Consider the following 25810-nt stretch of genomic DNA (forward strand, 5'->3'; position numbering starts at 1 on the left):
TAAGCCATTCTCGCATCCATAGCGCTGGAGAAAAGGCTCGGGTTCTGCACGATAAAAGGGTTGGGACACGCTGTCTGTGAATATCTTAACCGTAGATTCCTCCGGGTTGAATATGTACGACATATGGCCCTCGCTTGTACACAGAAATCCGTTAAAACATTCGGGAGCCTCTACCAAAATATCCTCCAAGCTTTTGGCGTTGGGTTCGTGACATGAGCTACAGAGCACTCCGAGAATTCCCTTGTAGACATATTTTTAGATGCTTAATATTCAGGTCTTAAAAAATGGCTTGTTCTGGACATTTATAATGCTGAGGCCCCAGCGCTATCTATAGCCCCAGACATTCCTGCTTCATAGATAACAACCATAAGGGAGATAAAACTGGGGGGGGGGGGGGCATGGACCCCAAAAGTTCAAACACCCTCTAACACATGACCACACCAACAGGGGGGGCGGGGCGGGGGCACATATTCTGTACAGGTCATCAGGTCATAAGGTCAGCAATCAATCAATTTTGACACATGCCGTATCCTATTACTCTCTAAGGACAACAAAGTCAAGGTATTGGAGTGGCCATCACAAAGCCCTGCCCTCAAACCTATTGAAAATTTGTGGGCAGAACTGAAAAAGCGTGTGCGAGCAAGGAAGCCTACAAACCTGATTCAGTTACACCAGCTCTGTCAGGAGGAATGGGCCAAAATTCACCCAACTTATAGTGGGAAGCATGTGGAAGGCTACCCAAAAAGTTTGACCCAAGTTAAGCAATTTAAAGGCAATGCTACCAAATACTAATTGAGTGTATGTAAACTTCTGACCCACTAGGAATGTGATGAAAGAAATAAAAGCTTAAATAAATAATTATTCTGACATTTCACATTCTTAAAATAAAGTGGTGATCCTAACTGACCTAAGACAGGGAATCTTTACTAGGATTAAATGTCATGAATTTTGAAAAACTGAGTTTAAATGTATTGGGCTAAGATGTATGTGAACTTCCGATTTCAATTGTGCGTCTTACATGTGCCGTATCTGTGTATCCACATCATGAACATCACACATAATGTAATATTCAACTCAGCAAATGTCTACTATGTAGAGCGGATGAAACACACAACACAAAACCTTAAACACAAATTGGTTCTCAAATGCGTCTTGGACTTCAGTAAATTTCCAGAATGACTTTTTACTTGATTAAACAACAAATACGTAAACACTCTTGGGTACACGCCAGAGAAGTTTGAGTAGAAAGGCAATTAGTTCAGGCACAATAGTTTCATGTCCCAACCTAATTGAATGATGAAAACGAGCAACATCAGTACACTCCAGCAAGGTGTACCTACGTATTCTCAAGCTCTGAGTACAGCGCGTCTCCTCCCCGTTTTCCCCGTTCGAAACGCTTCACTGCAATCCCCGCTATCCTCCGTTCCACCCCCAGCGAACACAGACACGTCGATTCTGAAGGTGATTAATGACTGTAATTAACGGTGCTGATTAATAAGGAGGATGATTGGAACACAAAGCCGGTGGAGATAAGACCTCTCTGCTCTCCTTTTATCTCTCTGTTTTCAGGCTAGCGGTCCGCCGCAACGCGCAGAGTCCCGTGAGCACGGCTTCAATGTCTGCATTGGTACGATTCATTGAAGCTAGTCCAATGAATATGGTAATCAGTTGGCCAATAGGCCCAGTGTGAAATGCATTGTTACAGTAGGCCAGGCTACCACCTTGGTGAATGGATGGAATGGATACTGACTGGGCTAGAGCCATTTTTCTCTCTGGCTTATCGCAGGGCAGATCGAAGGTAGGAGGCGATTGACTAGCTCTGGAGTGGAGTAAACTGCAGCATTCTCAAGACTATGGTTTCCCGAAGGTGCTTGTGTGTTTCTCTGTTAGAAGCAGGACCGTGGGTCTGAGCATAAACACACCTTGACCATAATATTGATCATCACCATCATCCCATAATCTCCACATTTGTCAACCCTCGTATCCTACCCAGTAGCGGTTTGTGGGTAAAATCCAGTGGTGTAAAGTACTTAAGTAAAAATACTTGAAAGTACTACTTAAGTAGTTTGGGGGGCTATCTGTGCTCTACTTTACTATTCATATTTTTAAAATCTGTTTTCGCTTTATCATTATGGGGTATTGTGTGGAGATTGACTAGGAAAACATATCAAAAGTAAATGTAATAGCTAAAATATGCTTAAGTAAAAAAAAAAGGTATAAATTAAAAGTATAAGAAGTAGAAGTATAAATAATGTAATATTCCTTATATTAATCAAACCAGACGGCACAGATAGCCAGGGGCATGCTCCAACACTCAGACATCATTTACAAATGAAGCATGTGTGTTTAGTGCCACCACCAGATCAGAGGCAGTGTGCATGACCAGGGATGTTCTCTTGATAATTGTGTGAATTAGACCATTTTCCTGTCCTACTAAGCATTCAAAATGTAATAAGTAATGGTTGTCAGGGAAAATGTATGGAGTAAAAAGTACATAATTTACATAAGTATTCAGACCTTTTGCTATGAGACTCGAAATTGAGCTCAGGTGCATCCGGTTTTCATTGATCATCCTTGAGATGTTTCTACAACTTGATTGGAGTCCACCTGTGGTAAATTCAATTGATTGGACATGATTTGGAAAGGCACACATCTGTCTATACAAGGTCCCTCAGTTGACAGTTAATGTCAGAGTAAGGTCGAAGGAATAGTCCATAGAGCTCCGAGACAGGGTTGTGTCGAGGCACAAATCTGGGGAAGGGTACTAAAAAATGTCTACAGCATTGAAGGTCCCCAAGAACACAGTGGCCTCCATCATTCTTAAATGGAAGAAGTTTGGAACCACCAAGACTCTTCCTTGAGCTGGCCGACCAGCCAAATTGAGCAATCAGGGGAGAAGGGCCTTGATCATGGAGGTGACCGAGGTCATGGAGGTGATAGTCACTCTGACAGAGCTCTAGAGTTCCTCTGTGGAGATGGGAGAACCTTCCAAAAGGACAACTACCTCTGCGGCACTCCACCAATCAGTTCTTTATAGTAGAGTGCCAGACGGAAGCCGCTCCTCAGTAAAAGGCACATGACAGCCTACTTAGAGTTTGTGAAACAGCAGCTAAAGGACTCTCAGACCATGAGAAACAAGATTCTCTGGTCTAATGAAACCTAGATTGAACTCTTTGGCCTGAGTGCCAAGCGTTACGTCTGGAGGAAACCTGGTGGTGGCAGCATCATGCTGTGGGGATGTTTTTCAGCGGCAGGGACTGGGAGACTCGTCAGGATCGAGGGAAAGATGAACAGAACAAAGTAAAGAGAGATCCTTGATGAAAACCTGCTCCAGAGCGCTCAGGACCTCAGACTGGCGTGAATATTCACCTTCCAACAGGACAATGACCCTATGCACAAAGCCAAGACATCGCAGGAGTGGCTTCGGGACAAGTCTCTGAATGCCCTGAAGTGGCCCAGCCAGAGCCCGGACTTGAACCCAATCAAACATTTCTGGAGAGACCTGAAAATAGCTGTGAAGCGACACTCCCCATCCAACTTAACAGAGCTTGAGAGGATCTGCAGAGAAGAATGGGAGAAACTGCCAAAATACAGGTGTGCCAAGCGTGAAGCGTCATACCAAAGAAGACTCAAGGCTGTAATCGCTGTCAAAGGTGCTTCAACAAAGTATTGAGTAAAGGGTCTGAATACTTATGTAAATGTGATATTTCAGGTTATTTATACATTTGCAAAAAAAATTGAACACCTGTTTTTCCTTTGTCATTATGGGGTATTGTGTGTAGATTGAGGGGAAAAAACATTTGAATCCATTTTAGAATAAGGCTGTAAAGTGACAAAATGAGGAACACTTTCCGAATTGTCTGTATACTTCAAACTAAGTACTTTTAGGCTTTTGCTCTAGTAGTGTTTTATTGGGTGACTTTTACTTGAGTCATTTTCAATTAAGGTATCTTTACTTTTACTCAAGTATGACAATTAGGTACTTTTTCCACCACTGGTAAAATCACTTGGGAAGCCAAGTGCAAGTAGAAAAACATGTTGACTCACTACTTGTAGAGAAACGTCAATACCATCCTCCTCTCTTTCATGCTGACGAAACGGTCTATCACTCTGTCATACAGTACATGCTTTAATTGTTTTGTTGTCCTAGGCTACCTGGTTAAAATGCTTGCTCGCTAGCCTAACTTCCATTCATGGGCAACGTTAGCTAGTTAACATTAGCCTTCTACATCTAGCTACATATTGAACTTCCGTCCTCTCCGGCCAGGGGCACAACAATGTATAAATGAATGGTTGGATCAGAATCGCCATTATAATCATTGCCCAGAACAGAGAATTAGTCCAAATCCCTAGCTCCATCCATGGCTAATTTAGAAAAAGGGACCATTTTAGCTAGCTAGCTAGCTAGCCAGTGAAGGACAACAACACAGCGAGATGCAACAATTCAAAAAAAATTTTTTGTCAAGGACGTATGGTCTCAATGGGATTTGATAGGAGTGATGCCAAATCCAAATCCATTTTTGGTGCGCCAGGACCATTCCCAGTTGAGCTGTGAATGGCAAATGTTTTATACTTTATTTTGTCGTCAAGGAAGCCCAGATGCTCGCTGGCTTCCCTTGCCTTCAATGCAAAGGGCAGCAGAAATGCCATCCTCGTTTGGACCAGACAGCGCCAGATCTACAGCTCTACACGTTGAGAGACAGAAGGGCATTGTTTTGCACACTCGGATGTTAACTCCTGTGAGACACATTCAGCCTCTTGCGAATTGACGGAAAATTATGACACACAGAGAGATGAACGATCAATTATTTATTGTTTAAAACCCCAAAATACTGGTCAATTTGTTTTGGCATCCATGGATCCACACCACTGACCCTACCATGTAATCATGTATTCTACACTGCATCTGTTTTAAATATTATGGTGAACATTATGTTCTGTCTGGGTGGTATATATATATATTTTTTTGGTGTAGTTCACTGTGGTTGACAGGCTTTGAATTCTGTTTGTTTCATCCAATACAGCCTTATTTACAATTCTTTGCCTCAGACAAACCGCAAACCGTAGATTTAAAATGGCTTGCGGTGTCAAAGCGTTTAGCGATGACCATATTGTTGAGAAAATACATGTAAATCACTTGCTGTGTTTGTCTAGGTCTTTCTGACATAGCTACAGTAACTCTTTACCCTAGCTCGAAGGGATGCTCTGAGCAAGGTCTACTTTTGGAAGACGGCAGGTAGCCTAGTGGTTAGAGCATTGAGCCAGTAACTGAAAAGTTGCTAGATCGAATCCCCGAGCTGACAAGGTAAAAATCTGTCATTCTGCCCCTGAGCAAGGCAATTAACCCACTGTTCCTTGGCCGTCATTGTGAATAAGAAATTGTTATTAACTGACTTGTCTAGTTAAATAAAGGTGAAAAAATACACACAAAAAAAAAAACTTGTGGTAATCCGCAGTGGGTACGGAGACCACTGTGCATGCATGTGTAAGAGGTGTGTGTGTCAAAAGAGACAGTCCGTGTGGTATTGTAATCCTGTGTGTGTGTCCACACACATTCTTGCTATGCTGGTGTGTATTGGGAGCAGAGTCGTGCTCAGCTCAGCAGCTTTCGGACGGCGATAAAGGCGCTCCCTCCACAAACCTCTATTTCTCCACATTCCCTCTGTCACACAGGTCAATAAACCAGTTAATTACTGCCATGCATCTTCTTCCATCAGATTCATGTGGGCTGCACTTCCCGGTTTATTTACAAAGAGATTATCTGTGTTTTAGTCCCTGACGGGGCCCGCGGGCACGCCGGGCGCCAGTATCAGACATCATCAGACATCAGCAGTGAAAACAGCTATTACACGGCCACGGGCAGAGATGACAGGCACAGAGTCTCAGAGCAGACCTGGGTTCAAATACTCAAACACTACTTGAAATCTTTCAAATACTTTTAGCATTTTCGTTTGGAGTGTGAGATGGGCAGGGTTTGCACTCCTTGTGAGTATTCTATTGGTTCAATTGTGTCAGACTAGCTCAATCAAGCCCAGGTAATCAAGCCCAAATAGTGTTTGAACCCAGATCTGTCTCGGAGGTAGCCCAGGTGTCAGAGACAGAGATGGGATAGGATTAGAGGAGAGATGAACATGCCCCGTGAATAAATGTTGCTCCTTTTTGGAGATAGACATATGGCTGTCGGGAAGACCATGGTGCACAACCTGTCGTTGATGTTCCCATCTGGTTCAACTCAATGAGTTTCCTTATTAGAAAAATTGTAAATAGTAGATCATCTATATCAATTAATCATCAGAACTTTAATCAACCAAAATCTGCCTAAAACTACAGAGTCAAGTTCCTAACGATGTATTGTGTATCTCTGTGTAAGCGTGTGTGTTCTCTCTGTGTGCGTAGTTTAACCAGACTGGGCATGGCAGTGTGTGTAGCCAGGCTATCATGCTGGTGACTGACGGGGCAACGCAGATGTATGACGATGTCTTCGCCAAGTTCAATTGGCCAGACAGAAAGGTGAGATACTGGTCATGGCTTGGAAGGCGCTACAATAGGTAGTCTCTCTCTGTCTCTCTCTCTCTCTCTCTCTCTCTCTCTCTCTCTCTCTCTCTCTCTCATATACAAATAACCATTCACTAACTCACTCTCTCTCACACACACACACAGCTGCAATTTTTTATTTTTAATTTGTATTGCTATGAAATGGACAATAACTTGCATTTATCAAACTTACTATACCTACCAATCCTATCTTATATTTCTTATTTCTTCTGCAAAATAACTCAGAGATTCACAGCCATCTCCAACACCCCTGAAATGGATTCAAGTTGCTCAATCTCTTCATCAGAAAAGTCTCGTAAAACTCCATCCTCGTAAAACTCCATCCTCGTAAAACTCCATCCTCGTAAAACTTCCTTTCATCACCCTTTTGTTGCAGAAAGTTTTCCTCCACAGGAAAATGCAAAAGAGTGCAAATGGACTTCGTGATTTACATAAATGCAACAGAAACCCACAGAAATGCTTTTTCTTCATGTGGGGGGCAGTCGAGTCATTCATTCAGATTCAAGTGATAGAATTTGAATTCAAATGGAGTCCATTGGTTTCCTGCAGGAACTTGATGATCTGATATGTACCTAAATGCATTCGAAACCTGTAATACTCAGAAATACACAAAAATAAGCAATGAACCAAATCCTGGTAAAAAAAAAAATACAGTATTTTTCTCAGTATTACCATAGCTGATGGAATTTGAAGGTAATTGCAGAAGATACTGATGTCCCTGTGCCATCCATGGTAGGCACTGGTTAAATCACTGGGTGTATAATCTTAGATAGCGGAAAGAAGCGTCCAGTCTCGGGTTATTGCCACCAAAACAGAGTTCCAAATCAACATTTGTGCCTATCAACCAAACATTTCAACATTCCATTTTCAATTGCTATATCATCATTTTCAAATGTAATTGTATTCTAATCAATGTAATCACCATGGCAACACTGTTGCTCTTATCAACCAAACATTTGCAATTCAAACATTCTGGCAACTTTGCTTTGGTTGATTTTGTATTGTTATGACAACGACACACCAACACTCCAATCCATCTCTCCTTCTCATTTTCTCACTGCCTCGGTTTTCCTTTCAAACTCTCATTGTGAATCTGTTTCATTTGAGATTTCCTTCATGCTTGTGCCGTGTTTTCCTTCCTTTGAGACTTGTCCTTTTCCGTTGTTTTAAAATGACGGATATTAGACGACAGTTTGATTTTCCTTCTTGGAACGTTTGGCGAAATGTAGTTCTTATTATCCAAGTACATCTCACAGCCCAGTAAATGTACAAGTGCCTGAACTATACATGTATTTCATAGAGCCGACCTGACACACCGTGACATTTGTCCTTAACCAGAGAAACATGAGGGATGAACTGTTTTCAAGGGCAGAATCATGGTTCAGTCTCAGTCCCTGAGCTCGCACTCGCGCATGGTTTACGCTGCACACAGAACAAAGAGCCAGTCGAAACCTAAAACATTTCACTCAAGCTGCTTTCCTTTGCCTATTAAGCACGTCTCTTTTTGAGCTGTTTTATCCAAACAGTCCAAACCCTGTTCAATGACCAGAAAATACGGTAAGACTTTACTTAAGCTGATGATTAATGTCGATTTTTCACTTGACCTTTATTTCACCAGGCAAGTCAATTAAGAACAAGTTGTTATTTACAATGACGGCCTGGCAAGAGGCAAAAAGGCCTCCTGTGGGGACGGGGCTTGGATAAAATAAAAAAATAAAAATAATAATTGAAGACAAAACGGACAACACATTACGTAGCATTCACAAAGCCTTTATAAGCGTGACATAAAGAGTCACAATGGAGGGGCTGCGGAGATGGCTCAGAGAGCTTGTCCCTGGGGCCCGGTTCATCTCTGTTTGACCTCCATCCACCTCAACGACCGATTGGCCTGACACAATCAGCCACTCACGCAGACAGCGAACTCTGCTCTTGCGTGTGCTTGGCTGGAGGAAGAGGACTGAATGTACTCCAGTGTCTGGCCTCTCTCCTCCTGTCTTCTCTCTGCCTCTACTACCCCGGGCTGGCTCTCAGTGCTCTAGAGCCCTTCTTCTTCTCCTGTACGTATCCACATAGAGTAGCCTTCTCCCTGCCTCTACCGCTATACTGCCCCAGACTGTAGCTCTGTGCTGTGGAGCCCCTCTCCTCCTGTATCTACTCTCAGTCATTCCCCTGCCTCTACCCCTGCCTCTGCCTCTGGCGTCCCAGGCTGGCAATAGAATCTCTGAATCCCCTCCTCCAGTACCATAGGCTTCGCCCTGCTTCTGCCTCTCAGCCTCTGTCACTGTCGCCCCAGGCTGGCTCTATATTGGAGGGTCTTTCTGGGGGGGTGTTTTCTGGGCCACTCTGTGACAAACGGCTGGGTGAAAGCATTAGGCAAATGCAATTGAAATTAAATGGGCTGCTGTGCTATTCACAGTGCAATAAAAACAGCAGCTTTACGGCCCTTTTGTCCAGTCCTATCAAGCAAATGCGTGTCGCACAAAGGGGCAGTATTTGGCAGTGTAACTCCCCCCCCCATCCCCAAACATACCCAGAGGGGCAGTATTTGGCAGCCGTTCACTCCGGTTCTCCTATATGCTTAGCATAGCATCTGGAGCCAATGAGCCGTGCCGTATTGGCAGAGAGTCACAGAAAGTGCACACATGGACCCGTTCCCATGTCCAGCTTGAAGCCCTCTGATTGGCTTACGCCACAGAGAGAACATAACCTGCCTCTTGTCTCTCCGTGCTGTCGACTTAGGTTTATACATACACAGAGATCTAATGAAGCACAGGCGTGCAGAGATATGGATGGATGGATGAGCAAGAAAGGGAGCAAGAGGAAGGGAAAAACAATGAAAAGGAGAAAGGGATGAGGAGAGGAGAGGAGAGAGGAAGGGAGAAATAAAGATAAATAGCTACGGAGCACTGGTCTTTCCTCGTGAGGCACATCTAGCACTGTAGTAGTGCATACAGCCACCCCTCATCTCCTCTCTCCAGATAGATAAAATGAGAGCAGGAAGATGGAGCCCCATGTTGTTCCGTCACAGTGAATGTTTATGCACTCTCTATTTAAATCTGAGCTGGCAACCACCCTGTAAACGCCTGACGATGCTGTCTCCTCTCCGTATAGGTGCGCATATTCCCTTACCTGATTGGCCGAGAGTCTGCCTTTGCTGATAACATGAAATGGATGGCCTGTGCTAATAAAGGTGTGTCTCCTCTTCGTACTATACCATAAGAAACACATACACTTGGCTGTGTGTAAATGTGTGGGTGGGTGTGAGTGTGTGTCGGGTAGATAGGAATTGTGGTTATTGGTGTGTGTTTGTCAAAGAGGTGTGTGTGTGTGTGTGTGTTTTGGGGAGGGAAGAGAAGAGACGCAGGTGTTAGATTGTGAGTGTGTTTTGGGGAGGGGGGAATTGTGGGTGTTAGTGTGTGAGGTGTGGGGAGCGAAGATATGCAGGTTTTAGTGTGTGTTTGGAGGTGTTGGGGGTGGCTGTGCTGCTGATGTGAGCAGTGCAGAGCGGAGCAGCAGTGGAGTGACACAGAGGGGTCAGGGGGCATCCCTGCCTCATCCCTCTTCCTGTCAGAGCCTTTCCCCCTGACCGCCTGCCGCTGATGGCTCCCGTGTGCCCATGCTCCGGATGAGAGGAGAACGCTCTGGACTGGGAAAGTCACAGTCAGGAAAACTGATGACTTGCGGGATTACACAGCCCAGCTAGTCTAACCTTATTCTGATACTCACAGTAACACACACTTACTGGGAAATGCCTGTGAAATACCTTAATGTGATACAGTGTGTGTGTATGTATGTGTGTGCGTGTGTGTGTGTGTGCGTGCCTGCGTGTGTGTGTGCTTGTTGCCTCAGGGTATTTCAGTCAGATCTCCACACTGGCTGACGTACAGGAAAATGTGATGAGGTATCTTCATGTTATGAGTCGTCCTAAAGTCATCGACCATGAGCATGACACGGTCTGGACGGAGGCCTACATGGACAGCACTGTAAGTTTCATAGTGAGTGGAAAAAGTTAGTGACTGTGTGTAAGGTACATAATGTACATAATGTACTGTATGTCCACCAGTGTACGTAATCAGATGACTTTATAAGTAACGAAGTCAAGTGATTGCGGTACTTTTTCAAATTGGGTATTATTAATACAGTTACTTTGTCAAACAGCTTTCAGAATCATATCTCTGCCGGGCTTATATTTCCATGATCCAATCTCGACCGCGAGCGGAGAAAGGATGTTTGGAGAAATGTCATGACAGCTGCTTTCCAGAGAAATGTATAGAGGGCACACCCCTCATCTTTGCCATTGATCACTTCTGTGATAGCAAAGCCCATAGAGGGCTTTTGCGTCCAGTGGAAAGTGTGCCCTCTATACATCTCTATGAGTCCATCGTGTATGTGCAGTCTATAACCAGAACTGGCAGCTCGAGAGAGAGATTTTGAACGGAAAGATAGGGAATCGGTACAGATGTTTGGCTAACAGTATATACGGCTAATTAAGCAGCCCCTATAGAGCGCAGCACTTGTAGACGAGCACAGGAAAGCAGCGCCACAGATGAAAGGAGAAACAAGCGATCAAAGCTGAGTTAGTAAGTAGCACATCCTTGGTAGAGCGCGCGGCTCGCCTTGCTCCCTCCGACAGTCAAACAAACTGAAAGATTTTGAGTCGTAATGCAATGTAACGCGGAACTTAAAAAAAAAAAAAAAATGTAACAAGTAATATGTAATATATTGCTGTTTCAAGTAACTAATCCCAACACTGGTTTCCACCCGCTATATGAGTTCATACTGTATGTATACATGTCCGAACATGCTTGCGTATCGGTGAGTGTGTGCGAGGGTGCGTGCGTGTGTGTATGTGAATGTGTGCGTGTGTTCCTGCATCTGTGTGTGTGTGTGTGTGTGTGTGTGTGTGTGTGTGTGTGTGTGTGTGTGTGTGTGCCCGTGTCCTCTCTGATCAGTCCCCTTCATGCTACAGGATTGATTCCTCATTATGAGCTTCATTAATTCTGACTGGAATGTTCTGCACTTCTGTGTCTAGAATGTTAAAATGCAGGAGGAGCAGTCTGTCTGTCTGTCTGTTGTACAGGAGGAGAGCTCAATTCTCATTTGTCATTTTTGCTGTCTCCTTCTGCAGCTCTCCCAGGCACACAAGGTAAAGCCTCTCTCTCTCTCTCTCTCTCTCTATCGCTCTCTCTTCCTCACTCTCTCTCATTTCCTTGTCATTTAGAGAGTATTTACTGTTGGATTATTTTCCATTATGGTGTATAACATGGATACCTTATTTGAGGTGTTATATGGTTGCCATGGATATTTGTCTGTAATCTGGTTGCTGAGGGTCCTTGAGTAGTGAGTTTCTCCCCTGCTGTGGAGTTAAGGCATTGCAGCCGCAGTTGAGACTGCTGTAATGTGTAAAGCTCTACTTCTACTCAGTATGTGGATTGTCCACTACTGTATGTGTATTGTGCACAGTACACACACACACACACACACACACACACACACACACACACACACACACACACGGCCACAGAAGTAAGGGCTGGGGGGGATTGTCCTCTGGCGTGTGTGCTCTTGTATCTCAGCCACAGAGAATCGCCATTCATCATTCTGTGGATCATTGCCTTTTATCTCCTCAAGCTCGTAATAAAACTGACATTGGAGCGGAGAGAGGGAGAGAGAGAAGGAGAGGGGACGGGGGGGACGGGGGGGGGTGGAGGGGCTAGCACAAGGTCGTTTCCCGGAAAGTTATCGTATCTACAGCTGCGTATACCCAGTGTGTCTTTACTAAGCTCCTCTGATGGACTGAGGGATTCTACCAGGGTCTACCTGTATAGGTGAGACTAGGCTTTGGAGGCTGTCGCTCTGGGGGGAAGCGGGTTGGTCGATGGTGAGACCCTCCATCAGTCATTTTGTCGAGCAGCCAAGACGATCCCACGCTAGTAACCGTTCATTGCCTCTCTCGTACGCACGTACATGAACACGCACAACAGCCAAACACGTAAGCACACACACACACACAAGCACACACACACATACACAAATAGCCGCACACTCACCATGGCTGCGGGAAGATGTTTAGGGGTGGGAGTGCACTAATTTGGTGGATGACATTTTTAAAACTATTTATTTATAATTGTTATATTCATTATTGTTTAATTGTGATTTATAAGTGTGTGCTGGAGCACCCTTAGAACCTCTACTTCCAGCGGCTATGACCCTCACACACAGTGCACTCACAGCTGTGGCCGTGAGCCTCTGAGGTGAGGGAATAGCAGACCTAGTTTCAGTGAGCTCATGTGTTTAATCATGTCAGTTCTCATCCTGCTGAACACAGCCCCGCTCTCAAAATGAAGACACACTCACACACACACACAAACACACACACACACACACACTGGGGATCGCTCTAAACTGGAGCTTCACTGTGCATTTACTGTAAAACCACAAACTGCAAGCAACATTTACCATATATTTACACTGCAGACTCACTTCAATTTTTTTTTAAACATTTGGCGACACAGTGTTTGGTGAAGTTTATTTTGGTGAAATTACTGGACTGTAGATGTGTTGTGATGAAGCCTACTTGGTAGGGATGGACATTGGTGCATATATTCCTCTATTGACACCGAATAGGATAGCATTTAGCATCAGTCAGACATGGAATACTGTAGCAATAGCCTCTGATGGTTAAAGTAATTGGAAAATCTCGATTGCAACCTCCTCGTGTCCTCTCTCCTCGTCTCCCTCTCAAAACCCATTGGAGGAGAAGGTCAGAGGGGAGGGACCTCTGGCTTTCTTATCCAATGGGTTTTGAGAAGGAGACAAGGAAAGAGGGCGCGAGGAGTAATGCAATCGAGATCGGTCTTTGCCACTTTCTGTCACTGTCACTGTGTTCCATCTCAGTCCAGAAACAAGAAGGGCCCAAGCCTGATGACCACTGTGGCCATGCCTGTGTTCAGCACCAAGAACGAGACCGTAAGTGTGTGTGTGTGTGTGTGTGTGTGTGTGTGTGTGTGTCTGTCTGTGTGTGTTATACTCACTCTTTCTCTCCTCTTTCCTCTACAGAAGAACCAGGGTATTCTCCTAGGGGTAGTGGGCACAGACATTCCTCTTCAGGAACTCATGAAGATCATCCCTAAACACCTGGTACTGGGTTTACTAACCCATGTTTATGACCCATTAGATGCCTTGTCATTTACTGTTGTACTGTACTCTACTTTATGTAATCAAGTATCTCTATATTAGAGGTCGACCGATTATGATTTTTCAACGCCGATACGGATTATTGGAGGACCAAAAAAAGCCGATACTGATTAAATCAGCCGATTTTTATATATGTATATATAAAAAATATTTGTAATAATGACAGTTACAACAATACTGAATGAACATTTATATTTTAACTTAATATAATACATAAATAAAAATCAATTTAGTCTCAAAAAAATAATGAAACATGTTCAATTCTGTTTAAATAATGCAAAAACACAGTGTTGGAGAAGAAAGTAAAAGTGCAATATGTGCCATGTAAAAAAAGATAACGTTTAAGTTCCTTGCTCAGAACATGAGAACATATGAAAGCTGGTGGTTCCTTTCAACATGAGTCTTCAATATTCCCAGTTAAGAAGTTTTAGGTTGTAGTTAGGAATAGGAATTATAGGACAATTTCGCTCAATACCATTTGTATTTCATATACCTTTGATGTTGGATGTTCTTATAGGCACCATAGTATTGCCTGCCTAATCACGGAAGTTGATAGGCTTGAAATCATAAACAGCACTGTGCTTCAAGCATTGTGAAGAGCTGCTGGCAAACGGAGGAAAGTGCTGTTTGAATTAATGCTTAAGAGCTTGCTGCTGCCTACCCCCGCTCAATCAGACTGCTCTATCAAATATCAAATCAAAGACTTAATTATAATATAATAAACACACAGAAATATGACCCTTAGGTCATTAATATGGTCAAATCCAGAAACTAGCATTTTCGAAAACAAAACGTTTATTCTTTCAGTGAAATACGGAACCGTTCCATATTTCATCGACCGGGTGGCATTCATAAGTCTAAATATTTCTGTTACATTGCACAACCTCCAATATTATGTCATAATTATGTACAATTCTGGCAAATTAATTACGGTCTTTGTTAGGAAGAAATGGTCTTCACACAGTTCGCAACGAGCCAGGTGGCCCAAACTGCTGCACATACCCGGACTCTGCTTGCACAGAACGCAAGAGAAGTCACACAATATTGCCTGCTAACATGATTTCTTTGAACTAAATATGCAGGTTTAAAAATATATACTTGTGTATTGATTTTAAGAAAGGCATTGATGTTTATGGTTAGGTACATTGGTGCAACGACAGCGCTTTTTCGTAAATACACTTTTAGCGAAGTAGTCCGTGATTCGATGATAAATTAACAGGCACCACATTGATTATTTGCAAAACTGGACAAGCTAGTTAAACTAGTAATATCATCAACCATATGTAGTTAACTCGTGATTATGTTAAGATTGATTGTTTTTTTATAAAAATGCCAAAAATGCAGATTACCGATTATTATGAAAACTTGAAATCGGCCCTAATTAATCGGCCATGCTTCTACTCTATATATTGTTTTTATGCCTTCAGCTGGGTATCCACGGTTACGCCTTTGCCATCACAAACAACGGCTACATCCTGACCCATCCGGACCTGAGGCCACTGGTAACACACTGTCTTTTAAACACACTCATACACTATGTCCCCTGCCTAGGGTTGTAAAATCAAAGGTTTCCTCAGAAATAATGGTTAGAGGATTCAGGATTTCCTGCTTATCCCCTCCTTATACCGGGCATCGTCGAAGCAGGATTTCTCGAAAACCTGGGAATTCTGGGAAAGTTGCCTGAATTTTGCGACCCTACCCCTACCCCTGTCCCTAACCCCTGTCCCTAACCCAAGCCTTGCCACAATGCACTAACCCTAACCCAAAAAGCCTTTACACATACTAATCTTTGGAGTGGTTAAACAGCTACAATACATTGCAGTTTCCCCTCCCCACTCAAACTCCTCCCAGAGAGTCTTAGCAAAATTGTTTTTTAAACATTTTTTAAAACATTTTAATTGAAAACGATCACAATAAGGTACTTCATTGTTACCCAGACATTTGATATTGAGATACAAATGGCTGCATTGGACCTTTAAAGACATTCTCCGGAACTTTGGCGACTACTGAACGACTATTTCCTGCTTTGGGCCAGATGTGTCAGTGTGTAGTTCATACATGCATAATCTATGAGCAGATTTAATGTCTTACCTCAATTAACCACAAAATCCCTAGTTTCTTTTTCTGGAAGCTGTGCTGCACTATTTTCCCTACATTTTCCCCCAAGTGGGTCAGCCTCCTAGCAATTCAAGTTCTTGCCAATGAGCTTCAGCCCCTCACCATTTGAGGGAACACAAGCAAGATGCACACACAGCAGAGCAAGAGAGAGAGAGAGTACAGTGACATGTTGCATGTACAGTATGTGTACATATGGTGCATTAGGAAAGTATTCAGACCCCTTGACTTTTCCACATTTTGTTACGTTACAGACTTATTCTAAAATGGATTAAAAAAAAGTTCTCAATCTATCCACAATAGCCCATAACGACAAAGCAAAAAAACACATTTGTAGAAATCTTTGCACATCTCTAAAAAAACTAAACAGAAATATCACATTTACATAGGTATTCAGACCCTTTACTCAATACTTTGTTGAAGCACCTTTAGTCTTCTTGGGTATGACGCTACAAGCTTGGCACACCTGTATTTGTGGAGTTTCTCCCATTCTTCTCTGCAGATCCTCCAAAGCTCTGTCAGCTTGGATGGGGAGTGTCACTGCACAGCTATTTTCAGGTCTCTCCAGAGATGAGGTTCAAGTCCAGGATCTGGCTAGGCCACTCAAGGACATTCAGAGACTTGTCCCGAATCCACTCCTGCGTTGTCTTGGCTGTGTTCTTAGGGTCGTTGTCCTGTTGGAAGGTAGACCTTCGCCCCAGTCTGAGGTCCTGAGTGCTCCGGAACAGGTTTTCATTAAGGATCTCTCTGTACTTTGCTCCATTCATCTTTCCCTCGATCCTGGCAAGTCTCCAAGGCCCTGCTGCTGAAAGACATCCCCACTGCATGATGCTGCCACCACCATGCTTCACCATAAGGATGGTGCAAGGTTTCCTCCAGACGTAACGCTTGGCATTCAGGCCAAAGAGTTCAATCTTGTTTTCATCCAACCAGAGAATCTTGTTTCTCATGGTCTGAGAGTCCTTTAGGGGCCTTTTTGGCAAACTCCAAGCAGACTGTCGTGCCTTTTACTGAGGTGTGGCTTCCGTCTGGCCACTAACCATAAAAGCTTGATTGGTGGAGTGCTGCAGAGATGGTTGTCCTTCTGGAAGGTTCTCCCATCTTCACAGAGGAACTCATGAGCTCTCTGACCATCGGGTTCTTGGTCAGCTCCCTGACTAAGGCCCTTCTCCCCTGATTGCTCAGTTTGTCCGGCTATAGGAAGAGTATTGGTGTTTCCAAACTTCTTCCAATTAAAAACGATGGAGACCGCTGTGTTCTTGGGGACCTTCAATGCTGCAGAATTTTTTTGGTACCCTTCCCCAGATCTGTGCCTCGACACAATCCTGTCTCGGGGGCTCTACAGACAATTCTTTCGACCTCATGGCTTGGTTTTTGCTCTGACATGCACTGTCAACCGTGGGACCTTATATAGACAGGTGTGTGCCTTTCCAAATCATGTCCAATTAATCTAATTTACCTTTGGTGGACTCCTATCAAGTTGTAGAAACATCTCAAAGATGATCTGTAACGCTCGTCTGAAGAAGAGGTAGTGGACCAAAGGGCAGCTTGGTACATGTTCATGATGTTTATTAAAATCTGAACACTAGAACAAAATAACAAAGAGCAAAAATGACCATGAACAGTTCTGTCAGGTGCAGAAAAACAAAACAGAAAACAACTACCCACAAAACACAGGTGGGAAAAAGCTGCCTAAGTATGATTCTCAATCAGAGACAATGATAGACAGCTGCCTCTGATTGAGAACCAAACAACGAAATAGAAAACATAGAACTAAAGAAACTAGAATGCCCTCCCTAGTTACACCCTAGCCTAACCAAAATAGAGAATAAAACCCTCTCTATGGCCAGGGCTCCGGACTGGAGGCTGTCGCTGGTGGCTCTGGCCTGGAGGGCGTCGCTGGAGGCTCCGGACTGGAGGGCGGCGCTGGAGGCTCCAGTCTGGAGGCCCTCGTTGGAGGCTTTGTGCCATGTCTCACCACTGGAGGCTTCTTGCCATGGATCATCACTGGAGGCTTCTTGCCATGTATCATAACAGGAGGCTTCGTGCCATGGATCATCACTGGAGGCTTCTTGCCATAGATCATCACTGGAGGCTTCGTGCCATGGATCGTCACTGGAGGCTTCTTGCCATGGATATTCACTGGAGGCTTCGTGCCATGGATCATCACTGGAGACTTCGTGCCATGGATCATCGCTGGATCATCACTGGAGGCTTCTTGCCATGGATCATCACTGGAGGCCTAGTGCCATGGATCATCACTGGAGGCTTCGTGCCATGGATATTCACTGGAGGCTTCGTGCCATGGATCATCACTGGAGGCTTCATGCCATGGATCATCACTGGAGGCTTCGTGCCATGGATCATCACTGGAGGCTTCGTGCCATGGATCATCACTGGAGGCTTCTTGCCATGGATATTCACTGGAGGCTTCATGCCATGGATCATCACTGGAGGCTTCTTGCCATGGACCATCACTGGATGGAGGAGACGTATGGGCAGTCTGGTATGTGGAGCTGCCACAGGGCTCACCTGGCTGGGGAGACATGCAAGAGGATTAGTTCTGGGCGCAGGCACAGGACTCACCAGGCTGGAGAGACATACAGGAGGCCCTGTCCTAGGCAGAGGCACTGGATACACTGGGCCGTGGAGGCGCACTGGAGACCCTGTCCTAGGCAGAGGCACTGGATACACTGGGCCGTGGAGGCGCACTGGAGATCTTGAGCTAAGACCCTGCACAACCCGTCCTGGCTGGATGGTGACTTTGGCCCGGCACGTGCGGGGCGCAGGCACAGGACGCACTGGGCTGTGCAGATGCACAGGAGACACAGTGTGCAGAGCCGACGCAGGATGTCCTGGGCTGTAGAGATGTACTGGAGGTCTGGAGAGCAGGGCTGGCACAATCCTTCCTGGCTGGATGCTCACCCTATTCCCAGTTCGGCGATACTCCCCAGCCTGCCTCCAGGGTCCTTTCCCGTCCAGGATTTCCTCCCATGTCCAGGAGTCCATTACACGCTGCTCCTCCTTACCACGCTGCTTGGTCCGTTGGTGGTGGGTAGTTCTGTAACGCTCGTCTGAAGAAGAGGGAGTGGACCAAAGCGCAGCGTGGTACGTGTTCATGATGTTTATTCAAATCTGAACACTAGAACAAAATAACAAAGAGAAAAACGAACAGTTCTGTCAGGTGCAGAAACAGAAAACAACTACCCACAAAACACAGATGGGAAAAAGCTGTCTAAGTATGATTCCCAATCAGAGACAATGATAGACAGCTGCCTCTGATTGAGAACCACACCCGGCCAAACACAAAGAAATAGAAAACATAGAACTAAAGAAACTAGAATTCCCACCCTAGTCACACCCTGGCCAAACCAAAATAGAGAATAAAACCCTCTCCATGGCCAGGGCGTGACATGATCAATGGAAACAGGATGCACCTGAGCTCAATTTCAAGTCTCATAGCAAAGGGACTAAATACTTATGTAAATAAGATATTTCTGTTTATTACGTTTTTATAAATTAGCAAAAAAATTCCCCCAAAACTGTTTTCACTTTGTCATTATAGGGTATTGCGTGTAAATTGATGAGGATTTTTATTTATTTATTTTAGAATTAGGCTGTAACCTAACAAAATTTGGAAAAGTCAAAAGAGTCTGAATTCTTTCCGAATGCACTGTATGTGACATAGTACACCATTTTCTCAGACAACTTTTTGCTCGTGAGCATTACTTTCAGAACTACTGGCTAAAAAGTAAAGTATAGAAAAAGTACTGGAGAATCTCTTTAAATAAATAGTTTAAATACAGACACTGAATGCCTGTGTTTTGAAAAACAGAAAGTGTCCTTTTCTGTTACATGACAGACTATGTTGACCACATACACGTAAACAGTGTGAGTGTGTATTACCGAGGAAGTTTGGGAGACTCAATCTGTAATGCCCACCTTTTCCTTTGATGTATGCATGCAGGGAGGGATACAGGCCATTGCTACTACTGTAGGGCTGGCTGGCCCTGGCTAACTGAGCTAACACTAACCCAGAGGTAACCCTCCTGTCCTGTAAATGTACCATACAGAGACTAGACCACAGACACTCACTCTCTCTCTGGGACCCTGCATGGGTTCCACTGGAAACTGGTGCTAGTGGATCTGTGTGTAACAGTGTCTATGTGATGTTAGTACCTCTCTGTGACATTGTGTGTGTTTGTGTGTGTATATGTGTTTTAGAATGTGATGGTTTTCTATGTACTGTAAGTGTGTGTTTCTCTGTGTTGTGACTGTGGTTGTCTCTTTTGAGGCTGTACTAGACCCTACTGGACTTTGTGTGTGGGACCGGACATGTTTATGTGATTGGTTGTTGATTGAACTGATCAATTTGGGATTGCATTTTGGGGAGTTCTAGCCTGGTGGAACCAGTCTGATCTCAGCGGTCAGACTGCTTAACCTGGCTAGGATTGTTCTGGTTTTGAGCAAGACTGTGTGAACGAAGCCTTGTATAGGTTCACTCTTAATTTAGCTGTGCACCCAAACCATCCACAACGAAATCTAGACTTCCTCAACTGTTCCCATCAAATGTGTGTTCCTCTGTGCCTCAGTACCAGGAGGGCCAGAAGAGGAGGAAACCCAACTACAGCAGTGTGGACCTGTCAGAAGTGGAGTGGGAGGACAAGGATGACTTTGTACGTCTAAATCATGACGTAACAAAACAATTGACACACACTCCTGTTAAACTACTACTGCCTTTACTATACTTAAAGGGATACTTCGGGATAACTTCCCCAGAGTCAGATGAGCTCATGGATACCATTTTTATGTCTCTGCATCCAGTATGAAGGAAGTTAGAGGTAGTTTCGTGAGCCAATGCTAACTACTGTAGCGTTAGTGCAAGGACTGGAGGTCTATGTTATCTACTAGCATGCTATCAGTCACCTTAGACTTCCAGTCATTGTGCTAACGCTGGTTAGCAACATTCTTCAATCAGCACGCAGAGACATACAAATGTTATCCACAAGTTCATCTGACTCTTAGGAAAGTAGATAAAGGGCTTCATTGACAAAATCCTGAGGTATCCCTATTTATTTAAATAACCTGGAACGTCCACTGTTTTCCAGGGAGTTTTTATTTTTGTATCTTTATTTAACTAGGCAAGTCAGTTAAGAACAAATTCTTATTTTCAATGACGGAACACTGCCTGCTCAGGGGCAGAACGACAGATTTGTACCTTTTCAGCTCGGGGATTTGAACTTGCAACCTTCCGGTTACTAGTCCAACGCTCTAACCACTAGGCTACCCTGCCGCTGTATACTCTAAGACAGCATGGACTCTTTGCATCCTGATAAATATCCTGTTCTTATTTTACAGCTGCGTAATGCCATGGTCAACAGGAAGACTGGGACATTCTCCATGGAGGTGAAGAAGACAGTGGACAAAGGGGTGAGACTGAAGATTAAATTCTGACTCTGACAATTAAAGAAAAGATTACACTCTCCTTTTTGAACCCCTTAAGGTCTATGGGCCCGGGAATGGGTTAACATATGGAATTGTTTTAAGAAAGTCAAACCAAGGATCATTTAGCTATTTGATTTAGAATTTTAGGACCCCTAAAAAAAAAGTTGCAATAAAAGTTATTTCATCAAATGTGGCCTTAATGCTATTAGTATTACTCCATAGGAACACATTGAATACATTGCAAAACAGATATCCCCAAAAATAAATCAAAAGGAACTACGTTTTGCAGTGTAAGTCCTATATCTGAGAGATCTACGAAAGATCAGGATATCTTTAAAAAATATATGTTTTAACCAAATTTAACCACTTTTTTATGTTCTAAACTACTTCCATATATTCTTCCATTTATTTTTTTTATGGAGTGGGCTTCCTAGAGCAAAACAACCAACATGAACGTGTTCGTGACAGTCTAACCTATTGATGGTGGGGTCATATTAGTGCAAAGTTTCCCAAACTTTGTTCTCGTTTCCCCCTTAACACTACACAGCTGATTCAAATTATGATGATTAGATAATTATTTGAATCAGCTGTGTAGTTCTAGGACAAAAAAACGAAATGTGCACGCCTTTGGGTCCCAAGGACCGAGTTTGGCAAACCCTGTATAATAGGATAAACTTTTCACACACTACCGACAAGAAGTTGGCAGATCGGTGGTGCCGACTGACGTTGTGGGGGTCGTAGAGCAAAACGGAGAACGTCATCGTGTTTGTGAGAATCTCATCTTCGGACGCTACAGACGTTTTCATGAGAAGACCGATTTGCGGGATGTTTCCTGGTCCGACAAACACCTCGGAAGGCCGACACCGGCGGATGCAGTGGATTGAGAAGTAGCCCATTCCAAACAGAAGTCTCTAGCGTAAACAGACATATTTTTTTTTATGGGGATTATTTGATTATGCTAATTCGATTTCCGCAGGGGCACGGACTTCATCTTTTAATGAGATCCACTGGATGACTCCTCATTCTCCATGCTTTTCTATGTGCTTTCAGAAAAGACTCCTGAAGATGCACAATGACTATTTCTACACTGAAGTCAAGGGAACTCCCTTCAGGTAAGGGGAGATGCTTTGAGAGTAGGGTACACACACTACTTTAGTTTTTCAGCACATTCATTGATTCATCCGTAAATCTTGATTAATACTCTGATGTCCTGAGAGTTGACACGATGGCTGGTTCAGTGAGTGTTTAAGTGCCATGTGTCTCTGTGGGCCCATTTCCCAGACACAGATAATGCCTAGTCCAGTCCAGTGGAGGCTGCTGAGGGGAGGAAGGCTCATAATTATGGCTGAAACGGAGCAAATGGAATGGCATCAAACACATGGAAACCTTGTGTTTTATGTATTTGATACCATTCCACCTATTCCGCTCTAGCCATTGCCACAAGCCAATTCTCCCAATTTATTATGCCACCAACCTCTTGTGGCGTAGTCCTAGACTGAAAAGCAGTTTTATTTTTATTTAACTAGGAAAGTCAGTTAAGAAAGAATTCTTATTTGCCAAACCCTAACCTGGACAATGCTGGGCCAATTGTGCGCCACCCAATGGGACTCCCAATCCCAACTGGTTGTTATACAGCCTTTATACAGCCTCTGTGCCTTTAGCACAGAGATGCAGTGCCTTAGACCGCTGCGCCACAGTGGAGAATCCCAACTGAACATTATTTTTAGTCCAGGACTAGGCTTTATTCTGTGTTTGGGAAACCAGCCCTAAGAGTGTAACTGTTGACTTCTCTCTGCTGCTCACCCTGCTGTGTGTTTCTGTGTTCAGTGTTGGAGTGGCTTTGTCTAGAGGCCATGGCAAATTATTCTTCAGAGGAAACGTCTCAGTGGAAGCAGGTAAGAGCCACTCACTCACTCAACGAACTATGAGAGCTTCATCAGTTTCATAGACGTTTATGGATATTCTGTACCTGTGGTCTGCCTGTTCTTAAGGCCATATATCAGGGCACTCAGCCTGGCCCTGTTGAAGCGTCACTTCTCTGATGTTCATGTGTTTTGCAGGGCTCCTTGACCTGGAACAGCCAGATGTTGCGCTGGCAGATGAATGGTAATGCAGGGGGTTTTGGGTAATGTGGGGGGTTATGAGCTTGGGATTGGTCAGTCAAGCATTATATAGGTTATTGCTTTCTGTGGGTGTGTTTGTAAATTCACTCTGGAATGCCAGAGTGCGCTCAGTGTTCGCTTTGGACTTTTGTAAATTAAGAGCATTGTAAGATTGTCTTTTGGTAAATTCAGAGTTTTGCTCTGAGTGCACATTGGACGCTCTGGCCGAGGAGTAGGGTTGATCCCAGCGTTCTGACCTCAAAGGCTGTCAAGCACCCAAGCTAACTGGCTAAATCTAGCTAGCTAGCGACTTCCAGACACAAATGAGAGAACGCATCACTCTGACCATTTTACTCGCCCAAGCAGAGCTGGTTAGGCTGCTTTCATGTTATCTAGAGTGTTGGTGACTGTAGCTGTGCTGCTGGCAATAATTGAATTATGTTTATTTGCCGTCACTTACTGAGACCTGTCATATTCAACGAGTGTTTGCGCGTTTGTAAATTCATCAGTTATTCTGCACTCTGGTACACTCAGTCAAGAGTGCTCTGAAACCTGAGTAGATGTAGTGAAATTACATGAACGCACCCTGTTTCTCTTAGTAGGCATGTTATGTTGAGCCATGTGATATAACAGCATGTCTGTCTATGTTCTGTTCAGCTGAAACGCAGCAACATGGGTTATTTACCTGAAATAGTGTGCCACTTTCTATATTTTTCTATCTATAATTTAGTTTAGTTTCTGTTGGTCAGCTCCTCAAGTGTTTTGGGTGTGTGTCTACCTATTAATTTGACAGGACGTATTGCAACACAGATGAGCACCATGAGCACCGCTCCCTCTCCCAGATCCAGGCCATTAAACTCTACCTGACCGGACGCAAGCCACACATCAAATGTAAGTTACACCACACTGGGATCTATAGGCTACTGGGGTTTCATTATACATCCTGGGATGTCATAACCTAGCTGTAACCCTAACCCTCGCTCCAACCCTAGCCTTAACCCTAACCCTATATCCTATGTCCTGTCTGTAGAGGACTTGGTAGTGTGTTTCCAGGACTGAACCACTCCCTCTCTGCTGTAGGTGACAGGGAGCTGATCCAGGAGGTGTTGTTTGATGCTGTGGTCACAGCCCCACTGGAGGCCTACTGGACCGGCCTGGCCCTCAACAAGTCCGAGTGAGTCTAGCCTACTAACTCCTGAACTAACTCCTCCTCAACTCCTTTATGCAACACGCCTCCCTCTGTTGCTCTCACAGCTCTTTGCGGGGTTGGTGGTCGTCGTTAAACAGTTCAAAACATCAACGACATCAGCGTGTCACTAGGTCTCTCTGCTTTGATCACCCTTGTGGTTCCCGCCTCTTCCCACAATCCTCTCTACTCTGTGGTATCGTTATTAATGTGCTGAATGTATTACTCTTTGTTTTGTTTGTTTGCTTGCATCACCCCAACAGGAACTCAGACAAAGGAGTGGAGATTGCTTACCTAGGCACACGCACTGGCCTCTCTAGAACCAGCCTGTTTGTTGTCCCAGAGCACCTATCCAATCAGTGAGTACGATACTGAGCATCTGGCCAATCAGTGCAACAACTGAGACAAAGCAATGTACCAGTGACTTGTAGTCTCTCCTCTGACTCCTTCATGTCCTCCTGTGTCTCATCAGAGACTTCCTGACGGCAGAGGATAAGGAGGGGGTGTTCAACGCTGACCACTTCCCTCTGTGGTACAAGAGAGCAGCAGAGCAGGTTCCCGGCACCTTTGTCTACTCGATCCCCTTTGGAGGTATGGAGACACTTACACAAAACGTACCTTTACTCTATGTCCAGAATCCCCTCACCTTAAACACACCTTCACTTAACACAAGGTGTTACACCATCATTTACTTGCACTGTATTTCAATTATGTTGTCTTTGAAATACAACTTCATTTGACTTACTACTTACTTATATACAGTTTCTCTAATATACAGTAGCTCACTCTCCCTTATTTGTAATTGAGTGTCATCTGTAGCCTATTTTCCCCCACACCCCACTCAATAGATCTCTTTAGTTAACCCTGTCTACTGTATCTCTGGGTTACCGTAGAGATTCAGCGTGTCTCTGATAGGTTTTACCATGAAGATTCAGTGTATTTGTGTCACTGATATAGGGTGTAGTTAGCCTCGTCACTCTGGGAGACATGCACACATTAATCTGGTCTCCCGTAGCTGAAGGCGACATCGTGAACCCCGAAAACCAGAAGCCTGGTAAATGTTTATCTATTTCCGATCAACTTTTCCTGTCACCGAAGGCAAATCTATAACCCGGAATGCCCTACCAGTTTTTACGGACTATCCACTCTGTGAAAATAAACGTTTAAATCCAACTTTTCCAGAGTTTACCGAATTCACAACATGTCACCT

At 44.1% G+C, this 25810-nt stretch overlaps 1 protein-coding gene across 1 annotated transcript in view; it reads left to right on the forward strand.

Moving 5' to 3' along the window:
- The window catches only part of LOC115143707 (voltage-dependent calcium channel subunit alpha-2/delta-3-like), a 77361-nt gene that overhangs the window by 44337 nt on the left and 7214 nt on the right, over positions 1-25810 (forward strand). Inside the window, exons 11-26 of the mRNA XM_065001687.1 lie at positions 6397-6510; positions 9667-9745; positions 10405-10538; positions 11684-11701; positions 13453-13524; positions 13615-13695; positions 15180-15254; positions 20460-20543; positions 21226-21297; positions 22363-22424; positions 23140-23207; positions 23373-23418; positions 24208-24305; positions 24495-24588; positions 24864-24959; positions 25073-25191. Of these exons, the coding sequence (XP_064857759.1) occupies positions 6397-6510; positions 9667-9745; positions 10405-10538; positions 11684-11701; positions 13453-13524; positions 13615-13695; positions 15180-15254; positions 20460-20543; positions 21226-21297; positions 22363-22424; positions 23140-23207; positions 23373-23418; positions 24208-24305; positions 24495-24588; positions 24864-24959; positions 25073-25191 (1312 nt within the window). The remainder of the gene's footprint in view (positions 1-6396; positions 6511-9666; positions 9746-10404; positions 10539-11683; positions 11702-13452; positions 13525-13614; positions 13696-15179; positions 15255-20459; positions 20544-21225; positions 21298-22362; positions 22425-23139; positions 23208-23372; positions 23419-24207; positions 24306-24494; positions 24589-24863; positions 24960-25072; positions 25192-25810) is intronic.

The sequence above is a fragment of the Oncorhynchus nerka genome, linkage group LG15 (assembly GCF_034236695.1).
Source record: "Oncorhynchus nerka isolate Pitt River linkage group LG15, Oner_Uvic_2.0, whole genome shotgun sequence".
Taxonomy (NCBI): domain Eukaryota; kingdom Metazoa; phylum Chordata; class Actinopteri; order Salmoniformes; family Salmonidae; genus Oncorhynchus; species Oncorhynchus nerka.